Source organism: Apus apus (genome assembly GCF_020740795.1).
Source record: "Apus apus isolate bApuApu2 chromosome W unlocalized genomic scaffold, bApuApu2.pri.cur SUPER_W_unloc_1, whole genome shotgun sequence".
In the NCBI taxonomy this organism is placed as follows: Eukaryota; Metazoa; Chordata; class Aves; order Apodiformes; family Apodidae; genus Apus; species Apus apus.
Genome location: NW_026248896.1, coordinates 160,194 through 176,594, shown reverse-complemented (window position 1 = coordinate 176,594; position 16,401 = coordinate 160,194). Strand labels below are relative to the sequence as shown.

Here is a 16,401-nt window from a genome sequence, read left to right as displayed (position 1 = left end):
TAGTTAGGTTACCAGTGATCAGCATCTGAAAGCCATACAAACACCAAGTAGGTACCAAAGTACCAAGTAGGTTTATTTAAATAGTGCTCTACCTACAATTTTTACCTTACCTTGACTCAAATAAGGGAACCAGCTTGCTTCTTGTCCTCTTAAGCTTGTAGATAACATTTAGCACATAAACCAAATAGAGTTTTGAAAGCTTCCTAGAACATGGAGCAGTGTTTGTACCTGATTTATGCACCAAGTTCCATGCTGACACAGATAGACCAATATTTTAAAGTAAACAGTGTCTATGTACACAGAAAGCAAGGATGTTTAAGATCTGCACTGCAGAAACATCCTCTGAGCAATTTTACAGACGCTAGAGCAGTATCTTCCAGTATATTTTACAGAGCATGAATTTTGACAGTATCAACTGGAAGCAGGCCTGTTTGCACTCCATTTGGCAAGCCTGAGAGCAGGTATTATTATGCAGTTTCTCCAATCTTGCAAACTGTGTATGAAGCAGCCACACTGATGTATATATGCTTTTGTTTCAAGTTCGATTTAGAATTGTAGGAAGTGAAAAAACGTTGCTCAACAAAGATTTCTCCCTCCCAAACAGGGTACCCTACAGATTTCTTGATGCTAAAACTCCTCATCTCTTGGCCACACTGCTGCTGAAGGAATTTAAAGTCTATTAACTTCTAGTTCATTATTATCACCACAAACATATTGTACTGGTTTGAGAAAGAATAGAACCAATTTTATTTTAGTAATTTTATTTTTCAGTTAAGTCTCTTCTAAGTAACTGCACTTATTTAAATTAACAGCATGTTTTTCAGTCAGTGTCTGCTTCTAGGACTGGTAACACTCTATATTTATAGTACCTGCTGGAGAATGGTATGCAGAACCAAGGCCACTGCTTGGTTCTGAAAGACATCTTATGCTCATGAACCAGAAGGGAGTAAAGGGGTCACACCTGCAATCTTCCTGCAGGGAGGAACAGACCAGAAAGGTGACCAAAACTAACCAGTGTTCCATCTCATACACATCATACTCAGTATAAATCTGAGGGATCACAAGGGTCACTGAATCACAGAATTGTCAGAGTTGGAAGGGACCTCTAGAGATCATCTAGTCCAACATTCCCACTAAAGCAGGATCACCTAGAGCACATTACTCAGGGCTGCATCCAGATGGGTTTTGAATATCTCCAGAGAAGGGGACTCCACAACCTCCCTGGGCAGCCTGTTCCAGTGCTCACCCTCATAGTAAAGAAGTATTTTCTCATATTTAAATGGAACTTCCCATGTTCTAGCTTGTACCCGTTGCCCCTTGTCCTGTAACTAGGAACTACTGAAAAGAGTCTGGCTCCATCCTCTTGCACCCACCCTTTAGATACTTGTAGGCATTAATGAGGTCTCTCCTCAGTCTTCTTTGCTACACCACATAGATGTGCACAGATCTATGGGGCTGGATGGGGTGCACTCAAGAGTGCTGAAAGAGCTGGCAGGGGTGCTCACCAAGACACTTTCTATCATTTACCAGCAGTCCTGGCTGACTGGAGAGGTACCAGCAGATTGGAAATCAGCCAACTTTACTCCCATATACAAGAAGGGATGGAAGGATGATCTGGGAAACTACAGACCTGTTAGTCTGACTTCAGTACTAGGGAAACTGATGGAGCAGATCATCCTGAGTACCATTATGCAGTGCATGCAGAACGACCAGGTGATCAGGCCCAGTCAGCATGGGTTCATGAAGGGCAGATCCTGTTTGACTAACCTGATGTCCTTCTATGACAGGGTAACACACTTATTGGATGAGGGAAGGGCGGTGGATGTTGTCTACCTTGACTTTAGCAAGGCCTTTGACAAGGTTTCCCACAGCATTCTCCTAGAGAAGCTGGCTGCTCGTGGCTTGGATGTGCACATCCTTTGCTAGATAAAAAAACTGGTTGGATGGTCGGGTCCAAAGAGTTGTGTTGAATGGAGTTAAATCTGGTTGGCAGCTGGTCATGAGTGGTGTTCCCCAGGGCTCAGTGCTGGGGCCACTCCTATTTAACATCTTTATTGATGACTTGGATAGAGTGCACCCTCAGTAAGTTTGCAGATGACACCAAGCTGAGTGGAAGCGTTGATCTGCTTGAGGGCAGGGAGGCTCTGCAGAGGGATATAGGCAGGCTCGATCGTTGGGCCAAGGCCGAATGTCAGGTCCTGCACTTTGGCCACAACAAACCCTGGCAGCGCTACAGGCTTGGGGAGGAGTGGCTGGAGAGTTGCCCAGCAGAGAGGGACCTGGGGGTGCTGATTGACAGCAACTGAATATGAGTCAGCAGTGTGCCCAGGTGGCCAAGAAGGCCAACATAATCAGGAATAGCGTGACCAGTAGGACCAGGGAGGTGATCCTGCCCCTCTACTCGGCCTTGATGAGGCTGCACCTTGAGCACCACGTGCAGTTTTGGGCGCCACAGTATAAGAAAGACATTGAGGTGCTGGAGAGGGTGCAGAGAAGGGCAACGAGGCTGATGAGAGGTCTGGAGAACAGGTCTTAGGAGAAGAGGCTGAGGGAGCTGGGGCTGTTCAGCCTGGAGAAGAGGAGGCTGAGGGGAGACCTCATTGCTCTCTACGATTACCTGAAAGGAGGTTGTAGCAAGGTGTGCGTTGGCCTCTTCTCCCTGGTAACCAGCGATAGGACAAGAGGAAATGGGGTCAAGCTGCGCCAGGGGAGGTTCAGGCTGGATATTAGAAAAAAATTCTTCACAGAAATAGTGGTGAGGCATTGGAACAGGCTGCCCGGGGAGGTGGTGGAGGAACCATCCCTGGAGATGTTCAAAAAAGGGGTAGACGTGGTGTTTCATAAGATGGTTTAGTGGTTAGGGGCTATAGGGTAGATGGTTGGACTTGATGATCTTGAAGGTCTTTTCCAACCTTGATGATTCTATGATTCTATTCTATGATTTTCTTCTTCAGGTTACAGAGTCCCAGCTCTCCCTGCCTTTCCTCATAAGGAAGATGCTCCAATCCCCCAATCATCTTTGTTGCCCTCCGCTGGATTCTCTCTAGTAGTTCCCCATTTCTCTTGAACTGGGGAGCCCAGAACTGTATGCAGTAAAGGGTCACGCTCTCTTCATCCATGGCCAGTGTCCTGGGAGGATTCTGTCCATTCATCTGCCTTTTATCCTGATCAGTGTTCCTGCATCCAGCTCCCATCTGCTGCTGACTCCAGGAGTCAAGTGCAGGACTTTCCCAGGACCTGCCCTGCAGCCTCAGGAGTAACATGTTAGTGGGGGGGGGAACCACAATAGTGGGTTTGTATTATTTGTATAAATTTAATTATTTCCTTTTTTTCATCACTATTGTTTCATTAAAGCTGTGTAGTTTAGTTTCCAACTGCTAAGTCTCTCTCTTATTCTCTTTCCTTTCCATTTCTGGGAAGGGAGAGGGGTTAACAGAAAGCATCTGTCATTCTTTTAATTTCTGGCCCAGTGTTAAATTGTGACAGATTTATTAGCACCCAACATGGGGCTCAGCTCATTAGCTTGAGCCCAGACTCAAATTCTGTCTAATTGCCTGAATAGTTTGAATTCTGACTCTGGTGGGGGGAGATCCAAGTAGCTTAGTTGAGAGAGTATCAAATATTTTCTTTTGGTTTGGAAATTGAACAGAAAATTCCCATCATGCCATTGTTAGAGTTATTTACTGATATGCTGCTGTACCTGCAGTATGTTAGGTACCATAAAATCACGGACTGGTCTGGGTTGGAATGGACCTTAAATATTATCTAGTTCTAACCCCCCTGCATGGGCAGGGACACCTCCCACCAGACCAGGTTGCTCCAAGCCCCATCCAACCTGCCCTTCAACACTTCCAGGGATGGGGCAGCCACAACTTCCCTGGGCAACCTGGGCCAGTGTCTCACCACCCTCACACTAAAGAAATTCCTCCTACTGTCTAACCTAAATCTCCCCTCTTCCAGTTTAAAGCCGTTGCCTCTTGTCATATCGTTACATGCCCTTGTAAAAAGTCCTACCCCAGCTTCCCTGTAGTCCCTTCAGGTACTGGAAGGTGCTCTAAGGTCTCCTCAGAGCTTTCTCCAGGCTGAGCAACCCCAACTCTCTCAGCCTGTCTCCAGAGCAGAGGTGCTCCAGTCCTCTGATCATCTTCATGGCCCTCCTCTGGACTCACTCCAACAGCTCCACATCATTCTATATGATATACAATACGTGATATGTATGCAATATGTTGCTGTTTAGCTGGTCTGAGTGTTGCTTTGTGGCTTATCAATGGTAAGTGCTGCTTGAAAGCTGTAGTTGGGATCTGGTCTTTAATACTGATCTACACTGCAGTGATTTTTTTCATGTGAACAGAGTGAGCTTCGTTGGTAACCGCACTTTTGGTTTTACCTTGGGAAATTATACTGCTGCTTTCTCTCAAGCTGACTCCACTAGATTTTGATCAAGATAGTATTATGTTATTAGGGATTTTTCTGAATGTCCTGCTGAATGTTATTAATGCTTCTTATGTATTTTGGAGACATAAGACAATCACCTCAACTCTGAGAGCAAGCACTGCCACTGCCTCCATGGCTGCTGCACCCCCCATGACAGGTGCTGCTGCAACTCCAACACAGCCAGCAAGCACTGCTGCTACTCCTGCCCCTTTGCTGCCCCCCCTTCCCCCCCACAATAGGCACTACTGTGACCCTGGCTCAGAACAGCAGGCACTGCTGCTGCAGCTGCCACAGTCGCTGCACCCCCTGCAACAGGCACTGCTGCTATTCCAATTCAGGAAGTGAGCCCCGCTGATACTGCTGCAGCTACTGCGGCCAATCCCACTCAATCCACACCACTATAAGTCAACCCTATGACTAGGAGCAAAGCAAAGAAAAAGAGGAAGTCAGGTCCCAGCCCTTATCCCCGTGCAAAATCTCCAAAGGTTTTACTAGCAGAGGGCCAAGACCAGGGAGAGAATCCTTCTGACAGAGAAGACCAGTCCTTCTCAAGCAGATAAGGGAGCAGGTCCTTCTCAGACAGTCATCTGAGGAGGAGAATTCAGAACCAGAAGTAATTGTTCAATCCTACTCTATGAAGGACTTGTGTACTCTGAGAAAAGACTTTGGCCATCGTGAAGGTGAACTAATTCTCACTTGATTACTCTCATGCTAGGATGATGGGACTGATACCATGAGTTTGGATGAGAGAGAAGCCCGGCAGTTGGGATCCCTGGCCAGAGATGCAGACACTGATAGGGCACTTGGGAAAAATGCCAGAACTATAAGCCTATGGAGCTGATTCTTGTTGGGTGTAAGGGACTGGTATCCCTATAAAGATGATATGGACCACCCCCCAGTAAGAGCAGCCATGCTTAAAAGAGCTATCAAATATTTGAGAAAATCAGCTGTGCGAAGTATGATTTATGATGATGGTCAGATTGTAGATCCTGATGAAATACCATGCCCTATGCCTATGTTGCAGAAGTTTGTGCAGTGTATGCCCTAGTTTGAGGCAGGACAGAACCAATTTTATTTTAGTAATTTTACTTTTCAGTTAAGTCCCTTCTAAGTAGCTGCACTTGCTGAAATTAATAGCATGTTTTTCAGTGTCTGCTTCTAGGACTGGTAACACTCCATGTTTATAGTTAGTGCTAGAGAATAGCATGCAGAACCAAGGCCACTCCTTGGTTCTGAAAAACATCTCATGCCCAAGAACCAGAAGGGAGTAAAGGGGTAACACCTGTGAACCTCCTAGGGGGAGGAGAGGACCAGACAGGTAGACCAAAGTATCCCATACACATCATACTCAGTATAAATCTGAGGGATCACAAGGGTCAAGCTCTCTTTGTCTGTGGCCAGCATCCTGGAAGGACTCTGTCTGTTTATCTGCCTTTGATCCTGATCCGTTCATTCCTGAATCTGTGCATTCCTGCATCCAGGTCCCATCTGCTGCTCACTCCAGGAGTCAAAGTCTGGGACTTTTCCAGGGCCTGCCCTGAAGCCTCAGGGGTGACGTGAACATTACTGGGAGGGGGCATGATAGTGTTTTTTTTATATATTTGGACATATTTCATTATTTTCCTTTTCATCCCTACTGTTTCATTAAAGCTGTGTAGTTTAGTTTCCAACTTGGAAGCCTCTCTCCCTTATCCTCTTTCCTTTCCTTTACTGGGAAGGGAGAGGGGTTAATAGAGAGCACCTGTCATTTGTTTAATTAGCGGCCCACAGTTAAACCATAACAGTGTACCATCATAATGTTCCCATACATTTTCAGAAATGGTATGGGTTGATGACTGTCCTGGTTTGAGCCAAGATGAAGCCAATATTCTTGTTAGTTATATATTTTTTTTCTTCAGTGAACTTTCTTTTTAAGGAGCACACCTGTTTTTCCAGCTAGTGGACTGATAGTACTGTGTTTATAGATACTGCTGAGAGACCAAGGACACTTTGCTCTGCTTGAATCTACAGCTTTAGACACTAAAGGAGCAGAAGAGTAATATCTACACCCCTCCTATAGGGAGGAGGGGACTAGAGAGACAGCAAAATCAGCAAACCAAAGTATTCCATCTATAGACCTAAGTAGATCTAGGTATAAATTCAGGGATCATGGAATCACAGAATCTTAGGGGTTGGAAGGGACCTCAAAAGATCATCTAGTCCAACTCCCCTGCCAGAGCAGGGTCACCTAGACCACATCACACAGGAACATGTCCAGGTGGGTTTTGAATGTCTCCAGCAAAGGAGACTCCACAACCTCTCTGGGCAGCCTGTCCCAGGGCTCTGTCTCTCTCACAGTAAAGAAGTTTTTTCTGATGTTTACGTGGAACTTCCTATGTTCCAGTTTGCACCCACTGCTCCGTGTCCTGTCACTGGACACCACTGAACAAAGCCTGGTTCTGTCCTCCTGACACTCGCCCTGAACACGTTTGTAACCATGGATGAGGTCGCCCCTCAGTCTCCTCTGCTCCAAGCTCAGGAGACCCAGCTCCCTCAGCCTTTCCTCATCAGGGAGATGTTCCACTCCATCATCTTTGTGGCTCTGCCCTGGACTCTTTCCAGCAGTTGCCTGTCCTTCTGGAACTGAGGGGCCCAGAACTGGACACAATATACCAGATGCGGCCTCACCAAGGCAGAACAGAGGGGGAGGAGAACCTCCCTTGCCCTACTAACCACACCCTTTCTAATACACCCCAGGATGCCATTGGCCTTCTTGGCCACAAGGGCACATTGCTGGCTCATGGTCATCCTCCTGTCCACCAGGACCCCCAGGTCCCTTTCCCCTACACTGCTCTCCAGCAGGTCAGCCCCCAACCTGTACTGGTACATGGGCTTGTTCTTCCCCAGATGCAAGACTCTACACTTGCCCTTGTTGAATTTCATCAAGTTTCTCCCCGCCCAACTCTCCAGCCTGTCTAGGTCTCACTGAATGGCAGCACAGCCTTCTGGTGTGTCAGCCACTCCTCCCAGTTTAGTGTCATCAGCAAACTTGCTGAGGGCACACTCTGTTCCCTCATCCAGGTCATTGATGAAAATATTGAACAGTACCAGTCCCAGTACCGACCCGTGAGAGAGTCAAGCCATTTGTCCTCTTCCTTCTCTTCCATCCATGGCCAGCATCCAGGGAGGACTCAGTCTATCCATCTCCTTTGATCCCCAGGCTCGTGCATTCCTGACCCTTGTAACTTTCCCCTCAGCTCCTGTCTGCTCTGCCGCTCTCTCTGGCAGCTCTGGGACATTTCAGGACTGCTCACAGCTCATGAGAGTGCTGTGGGAGTTGCTGGGGGTGGGGGGAGGTGATAGGGGTTTTGCACATTCCTGCACATACTTTTATATATTTGTACATAGTTTCTTTTATCATTATTATTTAATTAAAGATGTTTGGTTTAGCTTTCAATCCAGGAAGTCTCTCTCTCCTTCCCGAACTGGATGCTGGTTCAATTGCCAATCCTGAGTCAAACCGTGACACTGGAGTACCATATCTCCACAAGATTTGCTTCTCAAGGCCCAGGATAGTATTCCTGGCTGTGGCATGAGGCACAGGATATGTTTCCAGCCATCCTGTACTTGTTTCCACCATTGTAAGCACATAGCGCTTACCCTGGCGGCTCTGAGGCAGTGTGATGTAGTCAACTTGCCAGGCCTCCCCATACCTGTACTTTGACCACCTCCCCTCATACCACAAAGGATTCACCATTCTTGTGGTGACATTCCAAAGTGTGTTCCTTCTGGCCAGTCTGTAATTGCTGCTACGATACCTGGACGATTAGAGCTTCCTATTCGAGCTTGCTGGGTAATTAAAGCAGTCCATTTACTCCACGTCACATCGGTGGCATGATGGATAGGAGAAAGGCTACTCTGGAACATGAAGCTCAGTACTGGTAATCTGGGGGACAGGAGGAGCTGCACTTCAGTGCCGACCACTTCCAAAGTGTCTCTAACTCCTTCATATGCTGCAAGTATCTCCTTTTCTGTTAACATGTAGTTGGCCTCAGAACCTCTGTAGCTCCAGAATCCTAGAGGTTGACCTCAAGTCTCCCCTGGTGCTTTCTGCCAGAGGCTCCAAGTAGGACCGCTGTACCTGGCTGCAGTGTAGTACACATTTTTGATGTCTGGCCCTGTTCAAACTGGTCCAAGACCCACTCCCTGCACAAACCCCTTTTTGATCTGCTCAAAAGCTTTCTGTTGGGGTCAAGACCCCATTTAAAGTCGCTCTTCTTTCAGGTCACCTCATAGAGAGGTTTCACAATTTGATTCTAACCAGGAATGTGCATTCTTCAGAAACCCACAGTTCCCAAAATGATTTGAGTGTCCTTTTTGTTAGTTGGTGGGGCCATAGCTGTTATTTTGTTCATTATGTCCATTGGGATCTGGCATCATCCATCTTGCCACCTGCTTCCCAGGAACTGGATCTCTCGTGAGGGTCCCTTGACTGGGAGTACAAAGCACCCCCCACTGTAGGAAAACAGATTCGTGACCATCTAAAGAACCTGAAGGTGCACAAGTCTATAGGACCTGATGGGGTCCATCCACAGGTCCTGAGGGAGCTGACAGATGCAGTTGCTAAGCCTCTGTCCATCATATTTGAGAGGTCATGGTGGTCTGGGGAGGTTCCTGCCAATTTGAAAAAAGGTAACATAGCCCCTGTTTTTAAAAAGGGGAAAAAGGAAGACCCAGGGAACTACAGGCCAGTCAGTCTCACCTCTGTGCCCAGCAAGATCATGAAACAGATCCTCCTGGAAAATCTGCTAAGGCACATGGAAAATAAGGAGGTGATTGGTGACAGCCAACATAGCTTCACTAAGGGCAAGTCATGCCTGACCAATTTGGTGGCCTTCTATGACAAGGCTACAGAGATAGTGGATAATGGCAAAGCAACTGACGTCATCTACCTGGATTTGTGCCAGGCTTTTGACACTGTCCCACACAACATCCTGGTCTCCAAACTGACAAGGCATGGATTTGACAGATGGACCACTCGGTGGATAAGTAATTGGCTGGATGGCTACACCCAGAGTTCTAGTCAACGGTTCAGTGTCCCATTGGAGGCAAGTGACAAGTGGCATTCCTCAGGGGTCAGTACTGGGACCAGTGCTGTTTTACATCTTTGTTGGAGACATGGACAGTGGGATTGGGTGTATCCTCAGCAAGTTTGCTGATGATACCAAGCTGTGTGGAGTAGTTGACACCCCAGAGGGAAGGGAAACCATCCAGAGGGACCTTGACAGGCTGGGGAGGTGGGCCAATGCCAACCTCATGAAGTTCAACAAGGCCAAGTGCAAGGCTGAGGGGAGAATGGCTAGAGAGCAGTCCTGAGGAAAAGGACTTGGAGATGGTAATACATGAGAAGCTTGATATGAGCCGGCAGTGTGCACTGGAGTCCAGAGGGCCAACTGCATCCTGGGCTTCGTCAAAAGAAGCATTGCCAGCAGGACGAGGGAGGGGATTCTGCCTCTCTGCTCTGGTGAGGCTGCACCTGGAGTACTACATACAGCTCTGGAGCCCTCAGCACAGGAAAGACATGGAGCTGTTGGAAAGGGTCCAGAGAAGGGCTGCCAAGATGATCAAAGGCCTGGAGCACCTCTGCTATTAAGACAGGCTGAGGGAGTTGGGGCTGTTCAGCCTGGAGAAAAGAAGGCTCTGGGGAGACCTTAGAGCACCTTCCAGTACCTGAAGGGGCTACGGGAAAGCTGGGGAGGGGCTTTTCACCAGAGACAGCAGTGACAGGACAAGGAGGGAATGATTTTAAACTGAAAAAGGGGAGATTTAAGTTAGACATCAGGAAGAAATCCTTCACCATGAGGGTAGTAAGGTGCTGGAACAGGTTGCCCAGGGAAGTTATGGAAGCCCCCTCCCTGGAGGCATTCAAAGCCAGGCTGGATGAGGCTTGTGCAGCCTGGTCTAGGGGGAGGTGTCCTGGCTCATAGCAGGAAGGTTGGAACCTGATGATCTTTAAGGTCCCTTCCAACCTTAACCCTTCTATGGTTCTAAGAGAGAAGTTCTGTAGCACCTTGTAACACAGAAGCCTGCAGAAGGCAGCTTTTGTGCTTAGTACACCACAGATTTTTTCCTTGGCAGCAAGGAATCTTTTTGTGGAGTTAAGTGTTCTACCAGTTACATAATTTTAAGTGCTTAAAAAACTTCTATTTGCTTAATTTTAAGCTTTCTGCAAAGTAGCCTACAATACCAAACTTTTCAACTTGGTACTCATACTTGCTATCAGTTATCTTTAACTTCCATATTGATTTGCTGCTCTGAAAAAAAAAGAAAAAATATTCCCACATATTGCAAATTGCTTTGAAATCAAAACAAATCGCTTGGAAGAAGCTGAGTTCCCACAATACAGAACTCTAAACAGCACATAGTTAATGAATACCAAAAAGCAAGGAAAGCTATGTTTTGACAAGTATTCAGCCCTCAAATTACTTGAGAAAACTAAGCATCATGCTCAGGGGTTTCCCCCCCCACCCCTCCAACTTGTGTCAAGACTTGCTCCTTCAAGCAGCAAAAAAACCTTAAGAAATAAGTTGTCTTAAGAACTATCGAATAGCAACTCTAATATCGCAGTTATTTTTTCTTGTTTCCTTTCATGTTCGGTGTATTTATTTTCATCTACTCAGCCTAAATCAAAAGAGCTTTTAATATTGACTCTTGCTATACATTAAACATTATTCTTGACACAGCATACTTGGTCAAACCATGCTTCTGGGCAGCACTGTTTAATAATGAAGTCTGTTTGTATTATTTCTCACTTGCACCTTCCCTGAAAGGTTGGCTTCCAGCACAAGAATACCATTCAACTATAAAAATGAGAAGAATTTCCTTTCTTACAAAAATCAAGAGCTTTGATATTAAGGTGCATTTGCACCAAACACGCAGAGCAATTCAGAACTACCACATAGCCCAGTGAACTCTGATCACGACCTGTCTTATCATACCATGTCCTTCCCAGCTGAGCTAAGAAAGAAGCAACTGGCACTATCTATGACCTGGATATGAAACATTTCATTCTGAGAAAAATCTTCCCTTTGTCACTCAAAAACACTTAACTGAATCAGCTGTGAGCGAACCAACATTTTATACACACAAGATCTACCCACCTTTCACCCTTAAACTCTGAAAAAGTCAGGGACCAAAAATCAAGTTTACCTATTGCAATCAGATACCTGTAGCCCAACACAACCAATTCTGCCAGAAACTTTAGTCAAACTGGCAATTTCTTGCCGACAGCAGCTGAGGGACAGACATTTGCTCACTGACCTCTTTGGAGGACTTAACATCACTGACCCCAAGCTACCTTTGTCTTGCCAGCAAGGAATGAGGTAACCAGTACATGAAATACCTCAACTCCTTCCTTGAAGGTGATCATCTGAAACTTAAGGGTTGCCCAAAACATTATTCCCAGTCATACTGAATAGCTATGTAAAGTCACTAAATAAGGCAAATATTGTCAGGGATAAGGTCAGCCATGCAGAAACACCTGAACTCTTGACAACCTCCACCACTGATGTACACCTTTAGTTCATTGCATAGGTGGGGCTTCTGGTTCAGGATTGCTCCTATCCCTTGCCGATACAAGCTGCTCTTCACAAAGTGGTTACCTCAGAAGGCTATTCCCCTTTCCATCTAGCTGGGAGGTCCTGAACTATGAAATACAGCAGCAAATCCGAGCATGCTATATTGGTTGCTAAAATATGCTTAGATGCTGTGCTTGAATTTTTAGTAAGTCCCTGACTTTATTATAGCCAGCACTAAGGTATTGATAACCTACCATTTAAACATACATTCAGGGGGCATGCTTTCTGCCTCAATTTATCAAATGCTAGAGTTACAGGATTAGCAACAGAAAATAGAATCTGTTGAAGTGTTGAATCAGCTTTTAACATTAGCTCCTGTCAAGGAGGTGCAAAAAGAGCACTTTCCTCATTTCAGTTTATTCAGCTAGTTCAACAGCCCAGAGAGAAAGGTCATATTTCTCCAAGTGTAAACAAGGTGCCAAAAGCTGATGTTACCAGCTCCAAGAGCACAAATCAAGTGTTTGTATTCCCAATCAACCATCACTAACACTCTTTATTAAGGACATGTTAATCACAGGTTTTCCTCAAAATATTTATTTGAGCTTACCTAGAATCATTTTTAGTTTCCTTGCAGGTTCTACCCTCAAGCCACACCTCAAGTGGAAGAAAAATCCCAAACTCTCATCATCACAACGTTTTAAAAAAGTTACATCCTGTAATTGCATATTTCTAATCCTGCTTACCTAATCTTATGAAACAAAGACAAAGTAAGATGAAGCTAGATGATCTGAACTAGTGCTCACCTTGCATATACTATAAATATACCGTAGAAGTCACTCCACCAAATCAAGTTTAGGATACTAATCGTATCTCTAAACAATCCAGTAAACTAATTCTAAGCTGTCTAGAGGTTTGCCCAAAAGCCCTAAAGAAAGCTAAGAACATTACTTCTCAGGACAACAAGACTCCTCTCAAGGGACAGAATGAAGGTCTAAGACCCCTTTTTCAGTGGTTCAGAACTTAGCATACATAACCAAAGATCAAATGCTATCAAAACAAAAAACCATAATGCACAGCTCCTCATGGAGGAAAGATGAGATCAAAATGACATTTGACAGGCTCCAGCCATGTCACCTGAAGGGAATCCCTCTGCTGCAGAAGAGTGAAAGCATCGGGACATCACAGAATCATAGAATGGTTTGGGTTGGAAGGGTACTTAAAGATCTTCTAGATCCAACCTCTCTGCATGACACCTTAGACTTCCACTCTCAAAATAAGTATCACAGGATCAGTCAGAAGAGTTTAGAAGAAAGGTGCAACAGTTCAAGGACATAAAACACCAAAAAAATTACATCCATAATACTGAGGGGTAAGGCAACTGACAACCTTGCCTAAATCTACACTTGTTAATGCACATACCTGGATTATTTCAGACTGCTTCAGCTTCTTTCCAGGAACAATTACTGACATACAGTCCAGAGAGGTCTCCAAGCAAACAGAAATATTTTGAGCCATTGTGATTTCTTTGAAAAAATGGATGAGTAATCTAAGTGCAGGAAGAGGTTGCCAAACCATTCAGATCTAAAAATGACCCAGTTACCAATCCAAGACTAGAGCAACTTCCTAAGTAATAATGAAGCGAGTCTAAGAATATACCTATTACACCTACATGAGTAAGCCAGCCAACTAGTTTCAAAAGACAAACCTTGTGCCAAAGCCTTCCCTTCCTTCCAAACAATAAGGCCAAACTGAACATTACTCAAATATATTATTCCCCAAGCTACAGGTTAGTGTGGTTTTGTGGAACAAAGCTCTCAAACCTTGACCCAGAGAGACCATGACGCACTGAAGATGCATATTAGCCAAGCAGAGATAATCCAAAATTTTTTTCAGTTTGACAAAAGCTAAAAGGGCATGAAACGGGAGATGCAGAAGCCACTACTAAAACAATAACTCCTGGGAGAAGCAAGATGAATAGAGCAATATTTCGCTAGAGACCTAGCGGACATCAAGTGCAAAGGAGTATGCTCAATGTAACCCTGCCTTCTGCAGGCATCAAGTTTTTTTTAATCGCTTCTTATAAGAAAAATGTGCGATTCCTCCTCTAGTTTTGAGACTTTAAATCTGCTCCCTTTCTGAGACAGCAGTGCCGGATTTCTTGCTTTCTGTACTTACATGAGGGGAAATAACCACAAAAGTTTTTATTATTAACAGGAAGATTGAAAGCATTTATCTACCTTCACCAATTATGTGTTGTCATAGCCCTTTGAAGACTGCCCTCTACAAGTTTAGAGAGGAAGAAAATAAAAACGGAGGGGAAATAATAATGAAAAATAGCCCTGAAGCCCATTAAATTTTGAGGAAAACAGCCTTTATCCTGAATTAATCATCCTACCCAGGACGCTCCTGAGCGACAAGCAAAGTGATCGAGGGAAGGTTAGGAAGCCCCTTTGAAATAAATATACAGACCAGAGCCAAGAGGACAACGTGGGGGTGGAAAGAAAGAATTTGCACCCTGCCATGAGGTACTTGCCTTTCTTTAGGGCTAAAATATAGAAATAACATAATAGAGGCAGCTGTAACGAAGCCCCCTCTCCCCAGAGCACAATCCCGAGGGAGAAGGGAGGAGAGGTCCTGCAGGCCCCAGCCAGCCTGCCCTACAGACCGTTCCCGTGTCCCCGCCACCGGGTAGCGGGAGGAAAAAAACAGTTCGCGAGGTACCACCTACGGGAGCCAAGGCTCTCTGCCCTCCCTCCTTCCGTGGGCCTCGACCCCCCCTCGGGTGGGGGGCGAAGGGGCTGACGACGGCCGCAGGCCCGCTGCCCCACCGAAGCTCCGGCCATCCCATTAAACCCAACAAAGAGGCCCTACAAGCGGCGAGGGGGATGGTGCAGGCCTCAGCGGTGGCTCCCCAGGGCCACTGCGGTGGCGGGAGGTCCGGTCCGTCGGCAGGGCGAAGGCCGTACCTTAAAGTACCCGCCCTCGTAGAGAGTGTTGGGGGGCCCGAAGATCGCCACCTCCCAGTTGTAGAGGTCGGACTCGTCCACCAAGGTAATGCGGAAGCCCTCAACCGGCTCCTCTTGCAGTGACTTAAGCTCCAGCATCAGCGCCTTCTGCGAACTGCTCATCTGTTGCTGCGCCATGGCGCGGCTCGCTCCGCTCCCACTACGCCTCACTAGCCCGCGGGCCGGGCCGGGCCGGGCCGGGCCGGGTAGGACAAGGCCAAGGCCAAGGCCAGGGCCAGGGCCAGGGCCCGCCCCACCCCCACAGTAACGGCCGCTACGGCCGCCACTTCCTTTTGTGACGGCGCCCGCTCGCCGCTGACCTCAGCGCGCCGCGCCGCGCCCCGCCGCACGCCCCGCCCCTACCGGCGCGCTTGTAGGGGCAGCGTTCCCCGCTACACTTCCTGTTAGGTGTATGTGTGAGTAGTCCCTGGCGCTACATCAGCCCCCGTGGGCGAGGCCCGGACCTACGGTGCCTGGCGCTGGGCTCCAAGTAGGAGTGAGATGGAGGAGGCAGTGTTGTGCGAGGGTCACGGGTGGGTACGGCGGGGCACGGCCGGCCCACGCTGCTACGCTGACATACACTCGCGGTCAAAAAAGAGCCATTTTTGTACAAAGAATGTTTTTTGAGGAGCGACTTCGCATGACCCAGCATCCCCTTAAAAATCCTGCAGCAACCCTCAAGCAGCAGAAGAGGAACAGGCAGTTCCCCCCCCCGCCACGGGTGTTATTTTCACGTGGCTCCACAGATGTGTGAGGTGCTATAGGCAGAAAATGCAGTTTCGATCCTTCCTCCCATTCCCCGACCTTTTAAGGGACCCATTTTTAAGGGAGAAAAACATTTGCAGAGGTGGCAAGGCACATCAACCTGTGAACATGAACAAGCACCTCAGACAGTACTCGCAAGCTCCTATTCCTTAACTGGCCTTTAACAAATAATATGATTAATTGTAAAAGTAAATTAAAATAACAAAGCAGTTATTCAGGAGGACAAACAGCGTAGCACAAAGCTAGGTGGTGCAAATCTGGGTTTCACTTCTGGAAATGTTAATGCATGCATCTGCCTGTCAGCACACAGGACCACCCAGCTGTGTGAGAAATATCCAGAAATATAAATCTGTGGCATTGGATTACATGGAGTTCAGGGATGAAATGGTGAAAGACCCTGAGATGCTGCTGTACAGAGAGGGACTGAGTATTTACTTCAGATTAATTAAATGAATAAAGCAGTCAAAGACACCAAGAACAAGGGGAGAGTCAACAGGGACTGTCCAGAAAGTAGGAACCAATAATGGGGAATACTTATTTCATTAGACTGTGGGACTCACTGCTGTGGGATTGTACTCCATCCAACAACTCAGCAATGTTCAGAGGGGCAGGTCATTTATTTAGAAAATAAAGAGAGTACC

At 46.6% G+C, this 16,401-nt stretch overlaps 1 protein-coding gene across 1 annotated transcript in view; it reads right to left on the bottom strand.

Annotated features, from left to right (window-relative positions):
- LOC127396386 (ubiquitin-conjugating enzyme E2 R2) overlaps positions 1-15,297 on the bottom strand; it is a 56,428-nt gene extending 41,131 nt beyond the window's left edge. The window contains exon 1 of the mRNA XM_051644009.1: positions 14,957-15,297. Coding sequence (XP_051499969.1) covers positions 14,957-15,133 — 177 coding nt within the window. The 5' untranslated portion in view covers positions 15,134-15,297. The remainder of the gene's footprint in view (positions 1-14,956) is intronic.
- Positions 15,298-16,401: the final 1,104 nt, after the last annotated feature.